The sequence below is a fragment of the Convolutriloba macropyga genome, chromosome 7 (genome assembly GCF_964194025.1).
Source record: "Convolutriloba macropyga chromosome 7, txConMacr16.3, whole genome shotgun sequence".
In the NCBI taxonomy this organism is placed as follows: Eukaryota; Metazoa; Xenacoelomorpha; order Acoela; family Convolutidae; genus Convolutriloba; species Convolutriloba macropyga.
The window spans coordinates 41352758-41380029 of record NC_134474.1 but is presented as its reverse complement, the minus strand read 5'-3'; the positions used below and the strand labels follow the sequence as shown (position 1 = coordinate 41380029).

Here is a 27272-nt window from a genome sequence, read left to right as displayed (position 1 = left end):
AGAAGCTGGAGCGCAATTCAATGCGTTTTCGAGGTTGCTAAACATACAACGCACTGTTACATAGCTTTTTTTGAGGGCTTTCATTACATGCTCCCCATTCTTTCATTACATCCAAACGAGTCCGTTTATATAAAGCGGTAGTATTATACTCGAGTTTTTATAGAAACTGGTGTTGTTAATTGGCTCTAGTAGTACACTAAACAAAGGTCCTCTATCGACACAAACAAAATCGACCCTAGCGTTGTTTCCATCTCAATATAGTCAAAGTCAAAAACCACGATGCAAAAATTAAATTTGAAATAGTTCACTCGAAACGTGTATTCAACAGATGCCATTTAACAAATCAACTGATTTCTGATAGCAGATCGAAGTTTGAAGAGAAAGAATTAAATTAATTGTATTTATTACAAATCAAATGTGACAATTAATTCAATACGGTGCTTTGGTTTATTGTTGCTCTACGTATTAGGCGCTTCAACCGTTCTACCTGTTGCTGAAAAAATTGCAACTAATATATTTTAGAAAAAAGGCGCTCATTGAGACGATATATTTGTCAGACACTCGATCTTGACTTCTACGAGCAAAACATTAATGAAGTAATTACATTTGCTCTCCACTAAACCAATGGTATACAGCAAAATTTTTGTAGATGTTTCAATTTCAATTGAATGACCGAAAAACTAAAGTGTTATTGTATTTAAACCTATTACAGGAAACACTTTGTAAAAATAAGCTGGAGCGCAATTCAATGCGTTTTCGAGGTTGCAAAACATACAACGCACTGTTACATAGCTTTTTTTGAGGGCTTTCATTACATGCTCCCCATTCTTTCATTACATCCAAACGAGTCCGTTTATATAAAGCGGTAGTATTATACTTGAGTTTTTATAGAAACTGGTATTGTTAATTGGCTCTAGTAGTACACTAAACAAAGGTCCTCTATCGACACAAACAAAATCGACCCTAGCGTTGTTTCCATCTCAATATAGTCAAAGTCAAAAACCACGATGCAAAAATTAAATTTGAAATAGTTCACTCGAAACGTGTATTCAACAGATGCCATTTAACAAATCAACTGATTTCTGATAGCAGATCGAAGTTTGAAGAGAAAGAATTAAATTAATTGTATTTATTACAAATCAAATGTGACAATTAATTCAATACGGTGCTTTGGTTTATTGTTGCTCTACGTATTAGGCGCTTCAACCGTTCTACCTGTTGCTGAAAAAAATTGCAACTAATATATTTTAGAAAAAAGGCGCTCATTGAGACGATATATTTGTCAGACACTCGATCTTGACTTCTACGAGCAAAACATTAATGAAGTAATTACATTTGCTCTCCACTAAACCAATGGTATACAGCAAAATTTTTGTAGATGTTTCAATTTCAATTGAATGACCGAAAAACTAAAGTGTTATTGTATTTAAACCTATTACAGGAAACACTTTGTAAAAATAAGCTGGAGCGCAATTCAATGCGTTTTCGAGGTTGCAAAACATACAACGCACTGTTACATAGCTTTTTTTGAGGGCTTTCATTACATGCTCCCCATTCTTTCATTACATCCAAACGAGTCCGTTTATATAAAGCGGTAGTATTATACTTAGAAACTGGTATTGTTAATTGGCTCTAGTAGTACACTAAACAAAGGTCCTCTATCGACACAAACAAAATCGACCCTAGCGTTGTTTCCATCTCAATATAGTCAAAGTCAAAAACCACGATGCAAAAATTAAATTTGAAATAGTTCATTCGAAACGTGTATTCAACAGATGCCATTTAACAAATCAACTGATTTCTGATAGCAGATCGAAGTTTGAAGAGAAAGAATTAAATTAATTGTATTTATTACAAATCAAATGTGACAATTAATTCAATACGGTGCTTTGGTTTATTGTTGCTCTACGTATTAGGCGCTTCAACCGTTCTACCTGTTGCTGAAAAAAATTGCAACTAATATATTTTAGAAAAAAGGCGCTCATTGAGACGATATATTTGTCAGACACTCGATCTTGACTTCTACGAGCAAAACATTAATGAAGTAATTACATTTGCTCTCCACTAAACCAATGGTATACAGCAAAATTTTTGTAGATGTTTCAATTTCAATTGAATGACCGAAAAACTAAAGTGTTATTGTATTTAAACCTATTACAGGAAACACTTTGTAAAAATAAGCTGGAGCGCAATTCAATGCGTTTTCGAGGTTGCTAAACATACAACGCACTGTTACATAGCTTTTTTTGAGGGCTTTCATTACATGCTCCCCATTCTTTCATTACATCCAAACGAGTCCGTTTATATAAAGCGGTAGTATTATACTCGAGTTTTTATAGAAACTGGTATTGTTAATTGGCTCTAGTAGTACACTAAACAAAGGTCCTCTATCGACACAAATAAAATCGACCCTAGCGTTGTTTCCATCTCAATATAGTCAAAGTCAAAAACCACGATGCAAAAATTAAATTTGAAATAGTTCACCCGAAACGTGTATTCAACAGATGCCATTTAACAAATCAACTGATTTCTAATAGCAGATCGAAGTTTGAAGAGAAAGAATTAAATTAATTGTATTTATTACAAATCAAATGTGACAATTAATTCAATACGGTGCTTTGGTTTATTGTTGCTCTACGTATTAGGCGCTTCAACCGTTCTACCTGTTGCTGAAAAAATTGCAACTAATATATTTTAGAAAAAAGGCGCTCATTGAGACGATATATTTGTCAGACACTCGATCTTGACTTCTACGAGCAAAACATTAATGAAGTAATTACATTTGCTCTCCACTAAACCAATGGTATACAGCAAAATTTTTGTAGATGTTTCAATTTCAATTGAATGACCGAAAAACTAAAGTGTTATTGTATTTAAACCTATTACAGGAAACACTTTGTAAAAATAAGCTGGAGCGCAATTCAATGCGTTTTCGAGGTTGCTAAACATACAACGCACTGTTACATAGCTTTTTTTGAGGGCTTTCATTACATGCTCCCCATTCTTTCATTACATCCAAACGAGTCCGTTTATATAAAGCGGTAGTATTATACTCGAGTTTTTATAGAAACTGGTATTGTTAATTGGCTCTAGTAGTACACTAAACAAAGGTCCTCTATCGACACAAATAAAATCGACCCTAGCGTTGTTTCCATCTCAATATAGTCAAAGTCAAAAACCACGATGCAAAAATTAAATTTGAAATAGTTCACTCGAAACGTGTATTCAACAGATGCCATTTAACAAATCAACTGATTTCTGATAGCAGATCGAAGTTTGAAGAGAAAGAATTAAATTAATTGTATTTATTACAAATCAAATGTGACAATTAATTCAATACGGTGCTTTGGTTTATTGTTGCTCTACGTATTAGGCGCTTCAACCGTTCTACCTGTTGCTGAAAAAAATTGCAACTAATATATTTTAGAAAAAAGGCGCTCATTGAGACGATATATTTGTCAGACACTCGATCTTGACTGTCTACGAGCAAAACATTAATGAATTAATTAAATTTGCTCTCCTCTAAATCAATGGTATACAGCAAAATTTTTGTAGATCTGTTTCAATTTCAATTGAATGACCGAAAAACTAAAGTGTTATTGTATTTAAACCTATTACAGGAAACACTTTGTAAAAAGAAGCTGGAGCGCAATTCAATGCGTTTTCGAGGTTGCTAAACATACAACGCACTGTTACATAGCTTTTTTTTAGGGCTTTCATTACATGCTCCCCATTCTTTCATTACATCCAAACGAGTCTGTTTATATAAAGCGGTAGTATTACACTCGAGTTTCTATAGAAACTGGTATTGTTAATTGGCTCTAGTAGTACACTAAACAAAGGTCCTCTATCGACACATATAAAATCGATCCTAACGTTGTTTCCATCTCAATATAGTCAAAGTCAAAAACCACGATGCAAAAATTAAATTTGAAAGAGTTCACTAGAAACTTGTATTCAACAGATGCCATTTAACAAATAAACTGATTTCTGATAGCAGATCGAAGATTGAAGAGAAAGAATTAAATTAATTGTATTTATTACTCTATAAATATGCATAGAAACTATCGTATAACTGACGCAAAAAAAAACATACATTCAGTGTAAGCTTATCTCACAAAGAAAACAATTTTAAAATCTGCAACTTCGTTAACCAGCTTTAGTAAACCATTAACAAATGTGTTAGCATCTATGAACTGTAGTTTACAATTTTACATACTCTTACAATCTATAGTTCACTGTTTGATGCATTCTTTTTCTGAAGCAAGTTAGAGATGGTCGCGTCTAGGGTTTTAGCTTTCTTCTTTGGCGGAACCCCGCTGCTGCTTATCTTTGGCTTTCCAGGCCCAGAAAGGAATGAAGAAAGGAAACCCCCGCACACTGGACGTGGTGGGGGCGGTAAACTTCGTGTCTCATTTTCGGCGTTAACTTGAGCTTCAGCGATTAAGCTCAAAATACCACTAGCCGCTGACTTTTCTTCTTGCTTCGCACTGTCATCCAAATCTGTCACAGTATTTTCGGAATTTTTGACCTCAATTTGAGACTTCTCTGAATTTTCTGGCTTCATGTCAATAACTTTGGTCTCAGTTGATTTTGAATTTGATAGAGCATTTTCTAACTTCTCTGGAACTTGTGGCATGTTTCCTGAATCCGCTACTTTGGATTCAGCATGTTCTGATTTTCTTTTCAAACTATCTGACTTGCTGCTAGAACTGTCTGTTTTTCCTGTACCTAAATTGCTATCTTCTGGCTCTTTATCTATATCTTCTGACTGGTTCAACAAACTGCTTTCTTTCGCATTTGGGTCCAACTTTTCTGAAACTAATTTGCTGTCTTCTGATTTATCTAAGCTTTCTATAGTTTTTTCAGTCTTTTCCAACTGGTTTGAAGCACCGGTTTCCTTCACGTTCGATTCCTTCTCTTGTGGTTTCTCTTTATCTTTTTTAGGCCTGTCCGTATTCAAAGTATCAAAAACTGCAGTTCTCAGCTCCGTCGGCAAAACAGAAACGGCGTCGAAAAGAGGTGATACTTCGTGAACAACTTCAATGTCTTCGTCTTGAGATCCAGCCTTTTCGTCATTTTGCATATCTTTGCCACGAGCCCCATCCTGTGTTTCTGCAGCTGGCACCTTGAACACACTCATGTCGAATTTCATTGCTTCTTCCTGACCGGTGAGAACATTGAAGTTCATAGGCACAGCTGCGGGAACCACTGTCGCGAACTCACTGGGATCTAAATCACCTATCGGTACAGGCAAATTTTCCTCAAAAAACGGCTCTGACTGTATTTGGAATTCGCTCTCATTTCCGATTAAGTTCCCATTCATTGCAGAGGTAGCTTGTGTTTGATTTTGTACCAATCGCGTGAACTCTGAAGTCGTAATCGTTTCAAAACCGAGCGAGTTGGGCGCATGTTGACCGCCAAACTGTTGCCAGGAACTGTTAAGTTGTGAATGATGTTGGTCATAGGCTGCGTTTGTGTTCCTAGGAGCAGAGTATGTATTTGATTCAACATCATGAGCTATCTTTGGCACGTGTACATTTGAATTTGAATCTTGCAGCATTGTTGCTGTTTTTGCGGTTGGCTTTCGCGTTCTCTTCGCATGTCTTTCCGTGTACGACTTCCCAAGAGAGCTGATTGCGATGGCCGGTGCTGGTATGGACTGAATCATGAATTTCTCGTTTGAGTGTTTCATTGTTCCTCCATCTGGCAAGGATAACGGTTTATCCTTTTGAGGTAGATCGCATTCCCCGAAACGGCAAAAGTAGACATGAGATGCGAATTTGGTTCCAGATTCACTTTCGAAACCGCAGAAACACTTCATCATTTCTCCATCATCTAGCTTGCAGTCCATGTCAGTGAACATACCGTCTGGTTCCTTGATAGCTTTCGTATCCCATTTGGGCACTCCATGCTTCATTCCGAAATGATTAATTGCAGCTCGAGGACAGTAAGTAGAATAAGGGCACATTTTGCAATCCATTAGTCGGGTGAAATGCCTGTTTGGCTCGTTGAGGTAAGATCCGCATTCAATGCACCGGTCGAGCAACCCAGCTCTCCACAACTTCATTTTTCCTCGCACTTTGGCAAAACCACCGTCAAACTTCAGAAAAACAGTCCAACCAGCTTTCACTGATACCATGACATCTGGTGTAGATTTACCGCTGGATGGTGCTTTATTTTGTGTCACGGGTTGGGACGGAGGTGGTTGCATCGGAGGCGGAGGAACAGATGGAACCCCCATGCGAGGCATCCTCACTGGATGTCGAGGTCTGTTTGCATGCTGTTGCATAATGGTCATCGCCATATTTCTCGGATTCGGAACACGATGTGTGCCTTTAGCTCTGTAATTTGGAATGCTAGGAGCTTCAGTGTCAATGACAAACCGACCTCGAAGCGGGTCAAAATGAGGAGCTGGCAAGTTTTGGGTACCACTAAAGACTGGCGGTCTGGGAATGGTGGGAGTCTGGCCTCGGAAAGCCGGAGGTTCTTGACGATACATCGACGGTTCATTAGCACCTGATGTTCCTGATATGACTGGCATTCTTCTTACGTTCACTTGACCGGGAGCTTGATTGACCGATAGCCGGGGTGGAAAATTACTACGCTGTCGTGCAACAAACTGATTGAAAGGCGCTCTGCCGATTGGGCGCATCATAGCAGTATCCAGACCACTATTTGGACGCACTTGAAATTGGCTGCTTGAACCCAAAGGCGCCGAATGGATTTGATTTTGTGGATTCATTACCAAATTAGGAGCAGTCCCAAAACTCGTCACCATAAACACGTCATCTTGTGTAAGCTTTGCCAGCCCAGAGTGGTGGAGCCTTTGGTGCTCATTTTGTGTCCAGTTATCTCCTGGTAAGATTCCTGTTTGTGATATGGATGCTTGTTTAACAAAAATTAGCCTGCATTTGGTGCATTTAACATTATTTTTTCTCGGTAGATGATCTCGCATATGCTCGCAGAATTGTTCTGCCGTTGAGTACACACCAAAACAAAATCGACACAGAAACCATTTTGTATTCTGATGTTCAGAACGAAAATGTGACACTAATTGCGAGTAAAAACTAGTCGAAAATTGGCAAATTCTACAATGATACGGTGTTTCACAAATTTCATGTAACTCAAACATATGTCGCATGTAAATCTCAGATTTACTGAAAGTGTAGTCACATAAGTGACACGCGAATTGCACCCCGCTTCCATCCAGAGCAGAAGAATGGAAAAAGTCCATATGTGTTTTCAGAGTTTCTTGGTTCGGAAATCTCATAAAGCACGATTTGCACGTTGTTGTATGAATGTCGGATTGTAAAGTTTCTGATTTCCAGAAATGCGAATCAATATGGTTCATATACAACATGTTGACAGGAAAATTTTCAGAACAGGTTCGTCGATCATGAGACGTTAAGAAATGACACTTAAAAGAGTTGACAGAAGAACGATGTGATTGGTTGATAGCAGAAGAGAAATCTTTACGGACAGCATAGAAGCAGTTCATGCCTGAAACACAAAACAACTCATTTAAAACTTAGCAGCGCTACCATGAGCCGCACACAATCTACACGTACGTCAGCCGGGAGGTGCGCTACATTTTTTGACAACGCGATTTTCTCAATTTGGAAGTGGAATAGGCTGTGAGAGAGAGAGAGAGTTTAGGATTCTGTGGGTCTTTCCACATGGGTTTGTACCCTTCATATAACAACTGAGCTGAGCTTCTGCACCGGGTTACAATGTCCACAGCTGCAGTTGAAAGGCCAGGAACATAAGTTGACTTCCGAATAACTTTTGAAGAAGTAGTTCCAGTATATTTTTGTTAAATATTTCTTATCAGATCGAGATCGACGTTCCCTACTTTTCGTATTATATTTAGTAAATAACTGGTTCTTTTCGAGAAGTTTTCATCAGCCTTCCTTGTTCTTGTTTTATTAATTGTTATTAGCTCGTTTTGACGTGTGCTTAACAACCCTTCGTTATTGTTTGTTTTAATGGGTATTTTTATATTGTAAGATCCTTTAAGCAGTGAGATGAGCATTAATAGATCATGCAATTCAAAGTAATATGACAATGGCAGCAACTTCAGTGTGGTCAGTCTTTGCTTGTAACTAATTTCCCAGTTACTGATTATCCACGAAGTTGCTTTTCTTTGAAAGGAGTGCAACTTTTGGAGTGCAACTTTTTTCTAACACAAGATGCACTCCAAACACAAAGGAGTGCAGCTGTGTTTGGAGTGCAACTTTTTTCTAAACATACAAAAGGAAAAATGGTTGGACATTTCCAATTTCACCACACAATTTAAAGTCCTGACACAATTTAAAGATTTGTGATTGACTAAAAAAGAACACCTAGAACGGACTATGAAGGAACTGGGAAAATCAACTCGACAAAAATCAAGATTAAAAACACAGAAAAAAATGTACAAATCAATGTCAAACTGCCGCAAATCAACAAAAAAAAGCTAGCGAGAAAGCGAAGTTTCGTTCAAACACTTTTTTATCACTCTATTTTTAAATTTGAACAAAAAATTAAAACGCAAATCGACTAGCTTTTTCGCTTCACTTTCTGTTTCGATGTGACCAAGATTATGACTTCAAAAATCATAAAAATGTGTGAAAAGACAGCGCGCCAAAACAATTCAAATTCTTTGAAGTGTAAGAAAAAATCGTCGTTGAGAGACTGACGGCGGCTATTACAAAGAATGCAATAAAACTACAATACCTTTTTCTTTAACGATCCTAATTACGTCGTCTTTCGTGTACCGCTGTTTGCCCAACTGATGAACTCCTTTCCACAAAGGGTTCTGGTCCGCGCCTCCTGACGACGAAGCCGCCCCACCTGACCCATTCTGAAGGGACCTTGAATGCTGTTGTTGCTGCGCGATGGTCATAGCTTTGTTACTACTTGGGGTTTGTAGAATTTGTGATGGAGCTCCTAGATTGCTCCCTACTCTGTTGTTAGTTTTTGGCTGTTGATTGCACTGATATGTTTCATTGCTGGGGAACGCATGTCTAAAAACAACAAATTAACTATCTACTTGAACACCTATGATTCCATCGCATGACATAGAAAGGAGCAGAGATAACATCCAATCCAATAAGATGCAGGATGGTTAAGTATACAATATTTGAGGACCGGTACTGAGAGACAGACGGGCATAGTCACAAATGGAGACAAAATTCTGATTCTCAGCATTAGCAGCTATAATAAAATCAATTCAAGTACATGCGAGCATCCGGATGAGAACAGCAATATTGGACGTGACTAATCAGGAAGACCTAGCAGATCAGACCAAGTTGTACATAATACAAGATGTATGACGTCATAAAGTTAACGCAATTCTTTTTTGCTTTTCAAATTTCTGAAAAATTTGCTTTTCAAATTTCTGTAATTTTTTTAAAAAAAATTAAGCAATTCTTTTTTTCACTTATAACTTGAAACAAATCACACTGATCATTTTGACCTCACCATCCAGTAAGAAACATACCCGGCAGATTGCCGGAAAATAACCGCCGTTGATTCCCATGACCAAGATTGGGATTGTGAATAAAAAACCACAAGCGAGAAAGAGAAATTTGGTTCAAACAAAAAACTAGACCCAGAATGAACTATGAATGGATTGGGGAAAACCATTTAGAAAAAATCCTATCCAGAAAATTAAATAAAGAAAGTAAAAATAAAAGTGAAATTGCCGCATGTGAACAAAAAACCACCAGCGAGAAAACGAATTTTTGTTCAAACACCGTTTTCTCAATCTACTTTAAAATTAGATTGAAAAAATTGCACGCCGCTAAACCACTCGCTTTTTCGCTCCACTTCCTGTTTCGGCGTGACCAAAATCATTACTCCCATTTGACTTAAATCATGAAAATGTGTGAACAGATCTTAAAAAAAGACAGCACCCCAATACAATTCAAATACTAGCCGGCTGAGAAGCTGAGGCGGCTATTAAACGTGCTTTGAAAATGATTTTACATGCTGATGATAACTATTTCTATATTGGAGAAGGTAAAATGAGAACTCCATGTCCACAAGAAGTACAACATTGAAAGAAGCATGCATTCACTATAGATCGTAAAGTTGGTGAAATTGATGAAGCCATTGACACGTTTACACTGCAAGCAGCTAACAACAGACAGCACGTTTTCCTACTTACGATTCCGTGCTTTCATCATCGTTGACATCTAGTTCAGTCGCGTTCGAGCTAAAGTGTTGATGCTCTAAAAAGTGCCGCACAATTTCTTCCCCGCGTGTGGTCACAGATGCAAAGCACGGTCGTCGCGTACAGCGCCAGTACGTGCGACCACTTTTCTGAGTACTTAGCTGGTAGAATTTCTCACCACCCAATAACAGATGTCGTTTCCCGCGACGACTCAGAACGAATCTCAGAGATGGTCGGGAGGAGTTACTGTTACTGCAAATAGGGAGCATGGTAAGCATTAGTGGTTATTTGAAGCTGCCCCGGATCAGTTTAAATTGAGAATGAACAAAATTTTGCTTTGTTAGCATGTTAGAACAAACTATGGTTTTTTCGATTTTTTTAACTGAAAATGACTTGTATAACATAAGAGGTCGACTAGTAATTCTGCAGTCACTTTGTTATCTGAAAAAACGGATTTAAGCATTTTTTTTATCAATTAATTAGTTTAAAAAAGAGCAGTCTCAATCACCAGCTGTCATGGCAGTAACAGTACAAAACCCGCAAACTTTGCAGGACTGTCATCAAAATCGAAATGTAGCTACCTTCTGCTTTGATGGAATTGCACATTATGTGAGCTTGTTGTCCCTTGTTGCATCTGCGAATGATGACCTGACGATGTTGTGTAATACTGTGAGGCACTCTGAGGCGGTGGCGGCGGAGGCATTCGATTCTGATTGGGACCTCTGGCCATTTGATTTTGGCTGCGTTGAGGTGGTGCTGACACCATGTGCATGTTGGTGGATGGTGAGTGCTGTTGCTGATTCACAATGATAGGTGTCATCTGGATGTTGACTTGGGTAGCCGGCTGGCTACTGAAACATTGCAAAAAAATGAACTCCAGTGATCTCGATCATAACACAATGCATGTTTTAAAATTTGACGAATAAAAATTCGACATGAGTTGTTTCAATCAACAACTTAGCTGCTATTATAGTTTTTGAAGTCTTGATTTTGCGAATCAACCAATTCTCAGTTGACATACTTTACATAAAGACGTTACCAGATCTAAAACAAGGATAATTTCCTGAATTGATAATGCTTTGCAACGATTGGCATACAAATGTGATGTAAGATTTATGTGATATCAGACCTATCTAAAGATTTACATATGCTAAAAGTAAAGCAACTATATGCTCAAGTGATTCTTTTTGTTCAGTCAGTTTTGGCCGATCAAGATACTTGGCGTAAAAAAAGTGTTACCAATAGATGGTCCGTAAATTATTTTTTTTTTTTTTGGGGGGGGGGTGGGTTTAATTTTGTCTTTCTCCGAGGAATTACGAGGTTATAGTTTTCGGAATATTTGATTTTCACAATTTCGTTTACTTTTAGAGGAAATATTGTTAAAGTTTGGTCTATTTTGCAAAAAAGGATGAAACTTCCCATCCTTTCTTTAAAAAACTAACTTTAGCTTGCAAAACTTTTCGACAAGTCAGCGTTTTCAATAAAATTAGCTCCAAAGCAGAAATTTTTAGCTCATTTTAACCGTATTTTTAAAATAAGCAAATAAGCTGCTCTAAGAACTGCTCATGAAATTTTGACTTAAAAACGAAAATCAATCAGGCTTCGACTATCTTGCACGCTGTACTGGAATTATAGTTCTGCCAGATTTTTCTACAATTTTTCTTTTGTTCATATAAACTGTAGTTAGGTCAGCCAATTTTAGCTCATTTTGTCTGTACATAAAAAATTGGAGATTGCAAGATCTAATATGAAGTACGAACCAGTCAAAAGGTTTGCTCATTTATGTCGATTGTCATGCATGTATATATCTTTAGCAACATTTTCTTTCATTGAAAAACAACTTTTAGTTTGTGACTTACTAGTCTTAGTTGTTTTATTTCAAGTGAAGTTCAAAAATTCCGCTTTTTCTAGTAAAATGACAAGAAGGATTTAGGCTTTATCCAAATAAAAAAACTCATTTTTAAATTTCTTAACATAACAGACTAACGTCGGGCGAATTGCTCTCAAACCACCGGCGATCGGTTCCATTCGTCAGTAGCTAGCCACGGTTTAGTGAGGCTAGCTTTAGATTATTTCAAGGGGCGTAAGGTCAGCGCAGCGTGGGTGCACCGCAGCGGGGGTGCAAAAGTAGATTGGGGGGACTGATGTGGGGGCGGTGGGTGGGTGGGGTGTGGGATCAACTTCTAAGAACCATACTTCACACCATAATTATAAGTCTCCAATACAGTTTCTGTTAATCGCATATTTGAATACTAGTGGGCGGAATGGCTCTAAGAGAACTTTATGCCAACTGGGCGCTACCTTTATCCCATTTCTGAAGACGATATTCAAATGGGTCAGACAAAAAATCGGCCAAGCGAAAAATTGCATAAAAAAGACAGACAGGATTAATATATTGGCTACAAATTGCTTTTGAGAACAATTAACAATGATTTCCTAAAGAGTGACTGTTCAATAATTAATGATAAAAACATTAATAGTATAACTCATTGTTAATGAGAATCAGAGATGATGACACTATGCCACACAACAGCAGCCAAAGTGCGGCATCAACAAGAGAGAGAGAGAGAGAGAGAGAGAGAGAGAGAGAGAGAGAGAGATAGAGAGAGAGAGAGAGAGAGAGAGAGAGAGAGAGACAGAGATAGAGATAAAACGTGAACGAGAAAGAGAAGGAAAGAAACCCCGACCGACAGAGAGAGAAAGAGAAGATAGGAATATTTTCTATGACGGGCTTCGACACTGCAACTTCCAGTTTCCTAGCCTTGATAGTAGATAAATCATAATGAAAAAACAGAAAAAGGCGGACATAAAAACAAAAGTTTTCAACTTCGCAGTAAAAAAGTTCAAAACCAATTTTCGTCTGAAAAGTTCTGTCAAGTAACCCTTCTCCAAGACTTAAAAAGTTTCGTTGGCCAGTAATGGTCGTAAAACTCAGATAAGGACAAAAAATATTGAAGTTTGGAAACTATTGCAAATTTTAAAATCTTATTAAATTCAGGATATTAATATCTCAAGAACTATTTCATTGTCTTAAGAGACTATCCAGTATCCCTGTTTCAAGCCTGAAAACACTGGCTCCAAAAACTTGGAAAAGGATAAAAATTTTCCGAAAATATGAAAATTTAAATTTTACCAAAAATTACTAAAACTGGCGTCATAAAAAATCTGGATCACCAATCCATTAACCCTAGAAACTATGCAGCAGCTTTTTATCAAAACTTGAAGGACGTGCGAGGGCCCCTGGAGCAGTAAAAATTTCAAAGACCCTGAAAAAATTTAAGTATTTTAAAAAATTGCTTACATTTGTGATATTAAAATCTTGAAGAACAATCCATTACAACTGCAGTTACATATTATCAATCCCTAGAGGAAGTTCTGTGGCTCTTGGGGCTAGAGAAACCTCAAAATGACAAAAAAATTAAAAAAACTTAATAAAAATTTGCAAAATGAGAATTAATCCATGACCAACAAAAATTTTCCAGTAACTTATTCTCAAATCCTAACGGAGGTTTTCTGAACCTTGAGGCTCGAAAAACCGGAATAATGACTATAAATGTCAAAAACTGAAAAAATGGCAAAAATTGTCAAAAAGATGCTAAAATTCGTGATGTAAAAATCTTGCAAGACATTCCATTATAATTAGAAAACACACAGTAACGTATTTTCAAACTCCAGGGGAGGTTCAGTGGCTGTTGAGGCTGTAGAAAAATAAAAATTACAAAAATTTCTGAAAACCTTGAAAAAAAAAATGCAAGTATTATAAAAAATAGCTCAATTTTTGATGTTTGAAAACTTATCCATAGCCAATAAAAATTTTCCAGTAATTTATTATCAAACCCTAACAAAGGTTTTCTGACCCTTGAGCCTCAAAAAATCTGAACAATTACTATAAATTTCAAAAAAAAAATGAAAAAAAGGGCAAAAATTGTCAAAAAAATGCTAAACTTCGTGATGTTAAAACCTTGAAAGGCATTCAATTACATCTAAAAAATACACAGTAACCTATTTTCAAACTCTCCAGGAGGTTAAGTGGCTGTTGAGGCTGTAGAAAATTAAAAATCATGAAAATTTTCGAAAAACTTGACAAAAATTGCAAGTATTATAAAAAAATTACAAAAAACTTGTGATATTAAAAAGTCAAAAATTAAACCACGATCAACAAAAATTTTTCAGTAACCTATTATTTAATCCTAACGGAGGTTTCCTGACCCTTGAGGCTCAAAAAACCTGAATAATGACTATAAATAGTCAAAAACAGAAAAAATGGCAAAAATTGACAAAAAAAGGTAAAAATCGTGATGTTAAAACCTTAAAAGACATTCCATTACATTTCAAAATTACACAGTAACCTATTATCAAACTCTAGAGGAGGTTCAGTGGCTATTGAGGCTGTAGAAAACTAAAAATCACAAAAATTTTTGAAAAACTTGAAAAAAATTGCAAGTATTATAAAAAAAATCGCTAAAACTTGTGATATTAAAAAGTCGAAAATAAGTCCATGACCAACAAAAATTTTCCAGTAACTTATTATCAAATCCTAATGGAGGTTTTCTGAACCTTCAGGCTCGAAAAACCTGAATAATGACTATAAATTACAAAAAACAGAAAAAAATGGCAAAAATTGTCAAAAAATGCTACAATTCGTGATGTTAAAATCTTGCAAGGCATTCCATTACATCTAAAAATTATACAGTAACCTATTTTTAAACCCCAGACGGGGTTTCCTGACTCTTACAGCTTAAAAAAACTAAGAAAAACTTTAAACATTTTCAAAAAAACTTGAAAAAAATTGTGACAAAGTATAAATTTGCGGGTTTTTAGCGAGCGGTTGTTCGTCAGTAGCTGGAAGGGGGGTGGGTGGGAGGTTGCAGTAAGGGTGTATGGGGGCGGGGGTTGTGGCAACAGTGGGGTGGGGGGTAACAGCGCGGGAGGGGGGGTGGGGGCAATGGTTGTGGGGAGGGGGGTCAACAGTGGAGGGCTCTTCAACCTCTAAGAACCGCCCTTCACAACATAAGTATAAATCTCCAAAACAGTTTGAGCTTAAACAGAGCTGCAAAACTCTATGAGCACTTAATGCCCGCTATGCGCTATAAGTTTATCCGGTTTTTGAGGACGACAAGTCAAAAGCCTCAGACGAAAAATCGGTCAAGCGAAAAATCGCATAAGAAAAAGACCGACAAGAATAATATAATGGCTACAAACTTCGTTTGAGAGCAATTAAAAATCCCAAGGCCTTTTTCTATGCAACTCTATTTTAAATGCAACTGTTGAGGGAAACAAGAAAGCAAACTCAACAGATCAGCCAATGATTTTGATTGTTAAAAAAGCCACAATGAAAACTTCTTAGGCATCTCAAAAATGCAATCACAAAAATACATTAGAATTTCATTTTCCATATCTTTCTGCTTTAGAACTTTTTGGTTAAAATTTTTAATTTGCAAAACTAACTTTGACACTGCTCTAAAACTTTTGATAAACGAAACTTCAACTTTTTGTTGAATTTGAAATTGTAATTATTTCCAATTTGTTGTTTCCCAATTGTTCTCCTTTTTCTCAAATTAATTATATAAATTGATCCGATATTGAAGCTTCATTAACAATAGAACATAAAAGCAGTGACGAAGATTGAAGACATTTTTTGTATGTCATGTTATTTTTAGTCACCTTTTTTCATAAATTATTCTTTTTTATTATCAAACATGTAAATTAGAATAACCACGAGGTTAAAGTTACATGCTATAATATTATAAATCAAAAATACATCTTTCCTCTGAATAACTTAATAATAACTGAAGCTCGGTTTCGGGTTTTCGTGAATTATATTATAATAGCCCCAGCTATCGCTGTGCGGCTATTAAAAAGAAAAATTTTGAAGCAATCGATGAATTTTAAAAAAGAAATTTTTTTGTCCAATGGAACACATTCGTGTCTTTTTTGCATCTCTTCCTGACTTTTTCTTATATTTCTTTCATGATTTTTCCTTTCTTAGAACTCTAGGAAGTTTATTTACGGAAAAAACTTCTTATAATTGAACTGAGACTCCATTTTGATTTAAATACTGTTGTGGGAGAAAAATCATTTGGAGTTCGATTATTTTGCTACATGAAGTTCTGCAGATAGAATTATTTTTCAAGAAGTACATTATGAGCAGTGTCATATTTGGTTCAATAAAAGTTCCCATTTGCGAACTATGCATTCTAGCAAGACTCCGTTAGCCTACCCAGGAAACTGCTCTTTTGGCAATTGCATACAAAGTTTCTCCAACAATTGGATGGAATTTGACACAACTACGTAGCCTGCGTTGAGACACTGGCAAACAAAAGAATCCACCATTTTTTGGACAAATCAAAGGACCAATTGACATTTTAACATGTGTCGTTTAAAACTTCAACTTTCAGCTGCTATCATGATCTTTTGCATAAAGGCATCTCTGAGATTTCTGTTATGAACATATTTGATATGGCAAAAACGTAGCCAGAACAAACGTGCAGTAGTAACAAGAGTAAGAAACAATAGTAAGTAACAATAGCCGATGGAATGAAAACGGGAAAAAAATGGCTTAAACCACTTTCAGTACTGAGGTCCTCTGATACGTAAAATATTATAGGAAAATTTCATACAATTTGATTATACATCTTTATCCATGTCTCTCATGTAGAATAGTTTGTTAGACAGAAAATGAAAACTGGTCCAATATTTGCGAACGAATTGATTTATCGATGAACAACTATGTGAGCTCTGACAAAACCATGGCTCCTAGCTTGGAATCATAGTGCTGTTACTCTAATGGGCCAGAAGAGAATATAGAAATGTTTATATTAGATAAGGAGGCACGGTAATGTCCGTTCGCATATGACGTTCCGACCAAGCTCATCGACATTTTGACTTAGTTGTTAATCAAATGAGGAAGAGATAGGAAACATTCAAAAATTCACATGCTGTTCGAAAACAATTGGTATATGAGTAAAAAAAAGTAAGGAAATCAAACCTAATTAATTAATTAATTAATGCCAAATTTGAGGACCGTTGAGACCTGCCATTTATTTAGAGACCTGCCGGACCGTTGTGACCTACAAGGTAAGAAAAACAAAATAAAACAACAAAAAACATTAATTATGAACAAAACTCAAGTGTCTTTAAATTGAAGAAACATTTAGTAAAAAAGTCAAAACAGTATCAGATTAAACCTAAAAAAACAAAAACTTGTATTTTAATAGAAAGCAGACGCGACTTGCCTTTAATGAACCTAGGTAACAAGTCGACAAAAAGAACAACAAAATGGGCAACGCTCAAAAATATAGTCAAATTTGAATCCAATTAAAAATTCTTAAGTTACTACAACAATCAACTTTCTGCTAAAAACACAAAAGGGATACACATGTGACTGCTTGAAAAGCCAACAACACCAGTCTTTGGAGACACTTAGTTTAAGACGACAAAATAACAACAAAACAGGGAAGACTAAGAAAGAAAACCACAAAGCTCGAAGTTTTAATCATCTCAATTCAAGATCATTGAGACTTGCCATGAGGCAGAATGTCACACGATTACAAAAAAATCATCATTTAGAGGCAAAATTCGAAAATTGGGAAAAAAATTTTGAGTGTCGAAGTCATAAAAACCGCATACTATCCACTGAAAATGTTTAAAAATTATCAACTGAGCCTCTTTTCAACAGCACTGGGACCTGTAGTTTGGGTGACATTGTGACAAGTGAACGAAAAAGAAAAACAAATACAGTCAAAGTAAAAACTCAAAAGTTTTTATGAAATCTCATAGTATCAAAATCATTTAACCATTAGTAAAAAGCATACTGCTAAAAGATTTTTTGCTTCACTCTAAATAAGTTGGTACCTGTCATAAAAAGAACTAAGTTATCAGTTACACAGAAATGAGGTTCAGAATCAGGCAAAAACCAGAAATTGACTGATATCTTTTTCAAACAAATATAATCAAAGTCATACGAGCCATTAGTTAAAACAAAACCTCTATACAGTCAAAATTTTGTTTCACTAGAGAGATTTGCATCATGTGAGACTAAGCGACAAAGTGATAAAAATCAGGTTAAAAAAGTGGTAAAGATCAAAATTCAATCATATTTTTAAAAATAAATACAAAGATATAAGAGTAATTATGAGCCGAGTGGAACATTTGATAGTTTCACTTATACCTCTCTAGATAGCAAGTTAGACCTTCGATTACTGAGACTAACTCATAAGATCACAGTAACCAAAAATTCTGGAAACCTCAGGATTTCATTAAAAGTTCAAGAAAACACTTTGTCGGAGCCATAAAAACCTGAGCTATACAGATAAAATAATATTTGTCTTTTGCCCTCAATAAACTTAAACGGGATCTATTGTTAATTGAACTTCTGAAAGAAAGCTGACTGGTGAATTGAGATAAAACAAAATTTCAAAAAGTCTTTTAAAGGAAGGCGACCAAATACAATTCGAATTTTTTCTCATTAAAAATCCACGATGGGCCCAAAACTAGACTTGCTGTCACTGCGTGGCTGTTAAATAACGTAATTGTTAGAAATATTTGCTTAATAGATAATTTTGCACAAAAAATCTTAATATCAAAAATAAATGATGCATTTTTTGCTAAAACTCGATTAAAATTAGCGAAAGGCCCGCAAATTGTTCGTTCTACAACATTGTCATGGGAGCCAGAGTTAAAAATAGCCCTTAACTGGCTACACCAAGATTTTGTGAGAGGTCTTAATGTTTGCTCTATGGGAAAAGTTAGAGAAGGCTGGCCAAAAAAGCATATTTGATTCTATTTTTGGAGAAAAATCGCAATATTTCAAAAATAAGCAAAAAATTTCACCAAAAATGTAAGTTTAAAGAATTCAGCCAGTCTTTTTTATCATTATATAAAAAACCAAACAAAACCGGAAGATTGCCGGAAAATAGCCGCCGTTGATTCCCATAACTCTATTGGGATTGAAAGAAAAGAAAATATCAACAACATTTTTTTTTGTATAAAAACAGTTTTAAGTGCGATTTATTTTGATGTCATTTCGTAATTGAACATACTCCTGTATCTCAGTGAGAGGCTACAGGGTCTAGTATCAATACCAATAAGCATTATAGATAGTAACTAAAACTTATGAGAACAAACTTCAAGTACCGGCCATCTAAAAATTGGCTCTATGGGTTTATCCCGTTTCTATTTCCGACTTTTAATTTTTATACTGACTCTCTTCATTTTGAATTGCTTTGCTGAGCAACTGCTGTTTAAAAGGCCTTTGAGCAGAATGACAGAAGAGTGAAACTAGCCTAGAGAAGTCTAAAAGATTTCACGCAAAATGTCGAAGAAGCGGCAAAATGAGTAAAGCAAAAAACAGTTCGACAAAGTGAAAACATAGCAGGACAAGTCCTGAAATACAATTCAAAGAATTGAATGAAAAACTCAGACGTACACTACCTGACCAGCAGATCAATTGAACAATTTCAGCCAAAACAAACAAAATCATATCGTAAAATTGAGAAACTAAAACAATCAAACAAACTAAACAAAAATATACTCATTGCTAAAACTCCTGAAGCTTTTGGCAAAATTTGATCCCTAAGGCAATATTTTTTCCCTTTAAAAATACCTATTTCAAAAACATGTTAAAAACCAATTTTTGTTTCTGAAATCTGTCCAGTATTATATCAGCAAGACCTGAAAAATATTCATTGGCCCTTGAAGATCGATTAACTCGAAAATGACCAAAAAATTTAAAAGAAATCAATTGCAAATTATAAGGAAATGTTGCTGAAAATCGTGTTATAAATATCTTCAGAATCATTTCTGTGTCTCTAGAGGCTATCCAGTAACCCAATTCCAAACTTTAAAAAACTCATAGGCTCATAGATCGATAGACAATAATTTTTAAAATTTCAAACTTCAAAAAATAGAAATTCGTTCTATTAAAAGAATATAGAAACAATTGCCCCCTAGCAATTATTTAATAACATACTATCGAACCCTGGATGAAGTTACCTGGCTACTGAGGCCAGAAAAAATAATTATAATACAAATATTTTGAAAAAACTTGAAAAAAATTGCAAATTTTAATAAAAAACTTCTAAAAGTCGAAAGGTTAAATTGTTAAATGCTAAAGGTTAGTTTTGTCAAAAAATGGTAAAATTCATGATGGCAAAAAAGTTTACAACGAAGTACACAATTATTTATATCAGTATAAACATTTACGCAAGTTTATAAATCGCCGCTTTGAAGCAGCTCAACCACTTGAAATTAATACTTAAGTTCTTGTTGTGAATAAAGCTCCACAAATTGGAATTTCAAAAAAGATCCAACCACAAAAAGTTGGACCCTATAAAAAACTTGACACCCCTACATTGCTCACATATGAACTAGAGGACTTTTCAGGTAAACAAATAACCCGTCATCGAACTAATATTGTACCATATTACCCCAAAGAACTCTTTGTTCAAGAACAAATGGAAAAATACTCCTCCGACAACTCTTTATTACGACTTCAGCCTAAAAACCTACTATCACAGAGTCGAAATCTGTCTCGTTGAGTCTAGACAACCAGACATACCATCAAATAATGAACCTTCTCCACACCACCTTGTAGTTTGTCTGAAATACCCGAAAGAATCTCAGAAAAATACAACACAAGAGATACTCGGTTACGAAAACAACCGACAAAAGACTATAGAGTCTTTATGACACAGTCAAAAATTTCGGCTTCACGAACAATGCACTTCTAAAACATATAGATACCATTATTGTAAAACACAAAATTGCTTCCGTCGCTTTTGTTAGCCCAACACAATTTAGCAGCATACACTAAAAACCCAGTAAATAGAAATACACTAAAAATACAATTCCCCCAGTTCTCTTATACGAAAGGGATAATTCTGATAGTTCTTTCACCCCTCATCTCTCTAATACAATTATTTTCACTAGGAAAAACAACAAAGCCCCTCCCTAAAGCTAGCGAAGCATACAAACTATCCTTTCACCTGCTAAGCTATTAAAACGACAAAAAACCTCCATGAGAAAAAGACGGAATTACAGGCCATTTCCCACGACAATCAAACAAAGTAAATTAACCAAAAATTAATTGACCAACCGACCCACAGATCGGTCTGGGAATAATTCACAATCAAATTAATTTAACGAGATATGATTCGGTAACATTTCCACTGAAATTAAATTTTCAGTCTCAGAGCACTGAAAGTTCAACTGGTCTTCAATAAATTGACAGGTATGCAAATACCTTCACAACATAGACTTAAAGTGTTGTTTCGTAGAAGCAACGATTTCATGATATTTTCTATAAACTAGACACTTAATGTGAACGGGTCTTTTATGTAAGAGACTTTAACAACGAACACATTGCTCTCTTCTATCTCCCAAATTTTTCACCACAAGCAACAACAAAAATATCAGAACTTTTCTACACTGATATAGTATATACAATAAATCTTAAAGCTATCCTAGCCTCTTTCGATACAAAATATATTAATGAACTTCTTAAGTTCAATGAACAATACCAAAAACTCGCGAAACATCTCGCAAAGTGAAATCAAATACCCTCATATTATTTTTTCGTTCGCTAGGAAAGATAACAAAATTGAAGAATTGTTAACCGTTTTTTCTGCTGATTTTTTAGATCTCATCTATCACCACAATGTCCTCACACCAGAGTAACCCTTCGCAGCAATCCGAGTTAGTATACCCACTTTAAATTTAATAATTGTCATTCAATCTTTCAATTATTATAATTGCCCCACTTTGGGCCAACGATTAAACGTCAAAATTGTGTCCCCTAATCAGCAATCCAACACTAACCCAAAAGCTCTCCACGTCTAAGAATCACCAGTTTGCTCATACAGTGACGCTACCAAACAATCCACCCCAAAAAAATCATCACTTAAACTCTTTATAAAAGATTACAAGCACGAGAAACCGAGGAACACCCACACTCAGTCATTATTACTGCCAAATCTGCAGATAGACCTCGTCTTATTGGACACTCCTCCCACGTCACCCCTCAGTCAGTAATTCCATATCCACCTATCAAAGTCAAACGCAAATACACCAAGCGCAAGCACAACAACAACAAATACATAGACTTTGGTGCCATACTCAGGCTTTTTTTTTCAAACGCGACACTACAATATAATTCTCGACTCAACCAATGAATTTCGCTAACACATACAAAACTAGTAGTTCTAAATTGCCACAGCAAATTCAAACAGTTTCTAATATAGAAGATACACCACAAGATATCAGCCTGATTTCTGACACCTCTGTTTCTGATCCGCTCAGTTCTCAATTCGTATCACCTCCATTACAAACTGCAAGTAACCCTTCCACCCGCCACAAGGACCATTAACTAATATTAAACGTTTGCTTTCACAAGCTCACTGGAATCACTCATTTAATATAGTCAGATCATCTCCTTTTCAAGATTCACTACCACCCACTTCCCAAGGTACTCCACCTTTAATCACTTTCAGCTCAAATTTATTCCACCAGACCCAACATTCTCACCATGGCATTGGGAAAAACCCGACACAACTAGAACTTATCCAACTCTACCACTGAAACTTGACCCAAAATTTACGGTTCCCCCACCCGCAAAATAATCATAATAACGGCGAACAACTACATAATGGGGGCAAAACAAAGAATCTCTAAATCATACAAAATTACACCAGTACAAAAAAACCAGCACACGATTTACTTCAAAAATCTAAGATTTCTTTCTGTCGAAATTGTAGCCGAACAAGGCAAATTAATTTTTTACCCACAAGCTGCTGATCCACCTATATTCATAGTAAACAAACCCATCACCTTTTATTTGTCAAGAAAACCACTATAAATTTGACATATCGGCAAAAACCACTGCAGGATATTTTGTCTTCTGGAATCCTCACTCTGTACTTTCTTACAGATGTCTATTACAAATCTAATCATATTTCTGATTAATTTATTCTTTTCATATTAACTTCCCATAAAACAACCAATTGAAGTTGATAATCGCAATATTTCCAGTCTCAAATCAGGATTTCAGTATTTAAAAGAAACACACTGATTGCTCCCCATAGCATAACAGAAATATGCAGTATTATAAACTCAATAAGATTGGCGAATGTAAGATAAAACCGGCAGACTTTCAGATTCTCCCTGCCCAAGTTTCCATATTCTCACAAATTCGAATACTTCAAGTACGCGCATAAGCCATATATGGAACACTCCGCGACAAAGAAAGCTATTGCCACAAAATCTCACTTAAGAGGAAGCCTCTTTTACGTGAAGTATTCGAAGTTGTGAGAATATGGAATCTTAGGCAGGGAGGATTTGAAAGTCTGCCGGTTGTATCTTACATTCGCCAATCTTATTGAGCTTATAATACTGCATATTTCTGTTATGCTGTGGGGAGCAATCAGTGTGTTTCTTTTTAAATACTGAAATCCTGATTTGGGAGTGGAAATATTGCGATTATCAACTTCAATTGATTGTTTTATGGGAAGTGAATATGAAAGGAATAGTTAATCAGAAATATGATTAGATTTGTAATAGACATCTGTAAGAAAGTCCAGAGTGAGGATTTGATCACGATAATTGGTTTGATCACGATAATTGGTATGTTAACAATATGGAAAGACCTTTCTTTCCCACAGAAATTGAAGCTCGTAGAGAACTTGCACGCGTTGGTCTCGTGAGTAAAGATCACTATCACCCAGATATGATACAATTTGATATACTCGATGACCCTCGCTGGCAAGCGAATATCGAAGCCAAACAAGGCCGTTTTCAACTTGATGGCTACCGATCTTTTGCATTCCAACACGAAAGCATGGTCTATAATCCAAGGGACCATGAATGGATCCCAAAAGCCACGGATAATCCCTGGGCTAACTGTCCCGGCAAAAACCCAGAGTACAAGAATCAAGTCATCCATACACTAGGATGTTCACTTCAATTAACTTACATCACGCTTAGTTTTGACGTTAAACCGGAAAGCATTTACTATGGCAAAACACGTATTAAATGAGACCTCGAGAGAGGCTACTTCCATCCTAATCACGCTATTAAAGCCAGAGCCATTTGGGAACCCAATTATCAATGTCGAGTTTTTGATGTTGGTAGATCTCATGCACGCATGCTAAAATTTCAAAAACGCTTTTTTATTTAAACACTAGCAAATAATGAAACAAATAAAGAACATAAACACAACGCACAAATGTACAATATTTGTTTTCCAGACCACCTCTATGGCGAATCAGCACTTTCTCGTTTTGAAGTACTGACTAAAACCCATCTATAAATGTAATGAAGATCGCCCTTATTACGCGACACAATATCAAGATATTTTTATACAATTTCACGAAGGCTTTAAAGTTGTCAATGGCAAACCATCACAAGAATTTAAGGATACACTTGACCATCACAAATAACGCACCTTGAATTACACCGTACATTAAAGCAGATATCCGCAACGGATATGTAATTCCGCAAGAGTCACCAATTTACCGTAAATCTGAAAAATACGAAGTTTTCCGAAAACAAAATTGGTTTGGTGCTGTACACTCTAATGTGCAGATTGACGCTAAACTCGACTATATGATCAGCAGAGTGCTACTTGAAATGGATCACAAAAGTCTATCAATTTATAAAAAAACTCTGCGATCTTGATCATGATCTTAAAAAAGACCGCCTTTATCTTATTAAAAATTTTTCTCTTGTTGGATATGTTATTACAGGACAGCGAAATACAATCGCCACACTAAAAAGCTCTAATGCTATCTCACTCTTTCAATGTAAAACTGTTTTTTCACCACTCTATGTCCTAGAAAACCAATGTTTCGAACGAATTCCCATATTTTATCAAAATAAACTCCAATTTGTAGATCATTTACTTGACCTTTCCTTGCTCTATTAAAGCACCATTTAAAGCTGAAAACTTTGATGAGCAAATATCACTAGATTCGGATGGCGATGAAGGATACACGCCGTTTCTGTTCATACCACTTTACGCCTTACCCAATTAAAGCGAGAAACCACGTTAAAACTTTCACGCCTGGAAGCTGACAACAACTTGGCATATATAGCCAAAAGATTGGACAAATTCAACAGATAAATAAAATTTAACCTACTAATAGATGACGCCGCCGAAAAAATTGAAGTAGCACAAGCTGTAAAATTTGCAGACCTCGCAAAGAAAAACAGAATTACAAGCACAATTTTCACAGCTGCAAAGTCAATAGAATAATTATTTTAAAAAACTCTTTATTAACGGAAAAGAATTTACACTTCGCCGTCTTTGATCAACGGCAACTATTTAAAAGAATCTCTCATAGGAATCTTCAGATACCCTTTGTACGTATTAAAAGAAAGACATTATTTGGACTGTCTTTAATTTTTTACACTGCCTCTTTGTACTATTTCGTAGCGCATTTACCGCGTACAATCTTAAATCACTCTTAGGTCCTAATATCACATTAGCTAAGATTATCACTTCTGGATTTTTTGGTGTATCTTCAAACTATCTTTTATGTATTACAATCTGACACTTCACAATATAAACAACCGTAACTTAAGAAAAAAAACGAACACTCTGTGCTATATCACTTTCTTAAGATTCTTTGGAGGTTGATCCTGACTATCAGGATATTCCGGAGGAACTAATTTCAAATTTACATAGTACTCCGCACTCTCAAATGAATTGAATCTATTACACAGAAAATTTGAAAGTTTCTATAAGAATCTTTACTCTCCAGTACACTAACTCTAATAAACACAGAGCCTCTACTCTGCCGCATCTATTTATGAATGCTATGAATTAGCGGTAGAATCACACAGAAAACCCGATTTTCAATCATTGCACTTACACACTTTCCAATCTAACAAGCAAATACTCACGTGCTATATCACTTTCTTAAGATTCTTTTGAGGTTGATCCTTACTATCAGGAAATTCCGGAGGAACTAATTTCAAATTTACATAGTACTCGTATCTAACACCTATTTGTTTTAGCGACACCCCAACTGTCACTTCTAGTGCACAAGATGGAGGTTCACAAGATTCCACCAAATGGTTAGTTTTAGATATAGGTAAACCTACTTCGCGCGCAGAAATAAGTAGCCCTAGCTCTATATACCTTAAGGCTGTAAAAGGAGCCTACCTTGGGTCTGCCTTAGTGACTACTTATAGTGGCTACCGGTATATAAGTGTCCTTTATTGACCTTGCAACTGACAATTTAAGTAAGAGAGCAATGTGGCTATCCTTACTTTTCGTAGTTTCCATTTAGGATATGAATAGTTGGCTGTCCGTTGTTAGCGTAGAAAGCATAGCTGCCCCCTGCCCCACCAGATCCTCCAGGGGCAACTCTCTGTGCAACCTGGTTGAGCTGCGCCCTGTTAGCAGCATCCAGTGGACTCGTAGGTTTTGATGCAATTGGCACTGGTTTCCTGGCCGGGGGTTTTGGAGGCGGACGTACCTCTTTGAGGACTTCAATATCACTATCACTGTCCTCATTATTCTGAGGCGTGCCTGAGATTGCTGCTGTCCCATTGCTCATGTGGTTGTTAGTCGGAGAGAATGAGCTGTTATTTGGTAGCCTGTGATTGTTGAGCTCATATTGAGCAGAATTCATTCATTCGACCTTAAAAATCAACCTAAGCATGATTTATTGTGGCTTTCTACATCCAAAAACATGCAATGATCGATCGTTGAAAAAAAATCGAAAAACAGAAATTTGAAGATTATCACTTCTGGATTTTTTGGTGTATCTTCAAACTATCTTTTATGTATTACAATCTGACACTTCACAATATAAACAACCGTAACTTAAGAAAAAAAACGAACACTCTGTGCTATATCACTTTCTTAAGATTCTTTTGAGGTTGATCCTGACTATCAGGATATTCCGGAGGAACTAATTTCAAATTTACATAGTACTCCGCACTCTCAAATGAATTGAATCTATTACACAGAAAATTTGAAAGTTTCTATAAGAATCTTTACTCTCCAGTACACTAACTCTAATAAACACAGAGCCTCTACTCTGCCGCATCTATTTATGAATGCTATGAATTAGCGGTAGAATCACACAGAAAACCCGATTTTCAATCATTG

The 27272-nt window shown here is 36.0% G+C and overlaps 1 protein-coding gene across 2 annotated transcripts; it reads right to left on the bottom strand.

Moving 5' to 3' along the window:
• Nucleotides 1-3910: 3910 nt before the first annotated feature.
• LOC142342869 (uncharacterized) lies at nt 3911-26834 on the bottom strand. Of its 2 annotated transcripts, XM_075394503.1 has the most exons (5): nt 26426-26834; nt 10741-11010; nt 10154-10411; nt 8719-9008; nt 3911-7503 (listed from the first exon to the last, which is right to left on the bottom strand). In XM_075394503.1, exons 1-5 carry the CDS (start codon nt 26788-26790, stop codon nt 4229-4231), a joined length of 4458 nt encoding a protein of 1485 aa, XP_075250618.1. In that variant the 5' UTR covers nt 26791-26834; the 3' UTR covers nt 3911-4228. The 2 variants fall into 2 exon arrangements, with proteins under 2 accessions (XP_075250618.1, XP_075250619.1); XM_075394504.1 differs by lacking the exon at nt 10154-10411 and having other exon boundaries at nt 26426-26833.
• Nucleotides 26835-27272: the final 438 nt, after the last annotated feature.

What these genes read in the sequence shown, in the direction of transcription:
- LOC142342869 (XM_075394503.1), bottom strand. Translation starts at nt 26,790, where the DNA reads ATGAATTCTGCTCAATATGAGCTCAACAATCACAGGCTACCAAATAAC. An exon ending in CTAAATGGAAACTACGAAAA is followed by an intron (nt 11,011 to 26,425) that starts GTAAGGATAGCC and finishes GCAATGTTTCAG; the next exon opens with TAGCCAGCCGGCTACCCAAG. An exon ending in GATGATGAAAGCACGGAATC is followed by an intron (nt 9,009 to 10,153) that starts GTAAGTAGGAAA and finishes TGTTGTTTTTAG; the next exon opens with ACATGCGTTCCCCAGCAATG.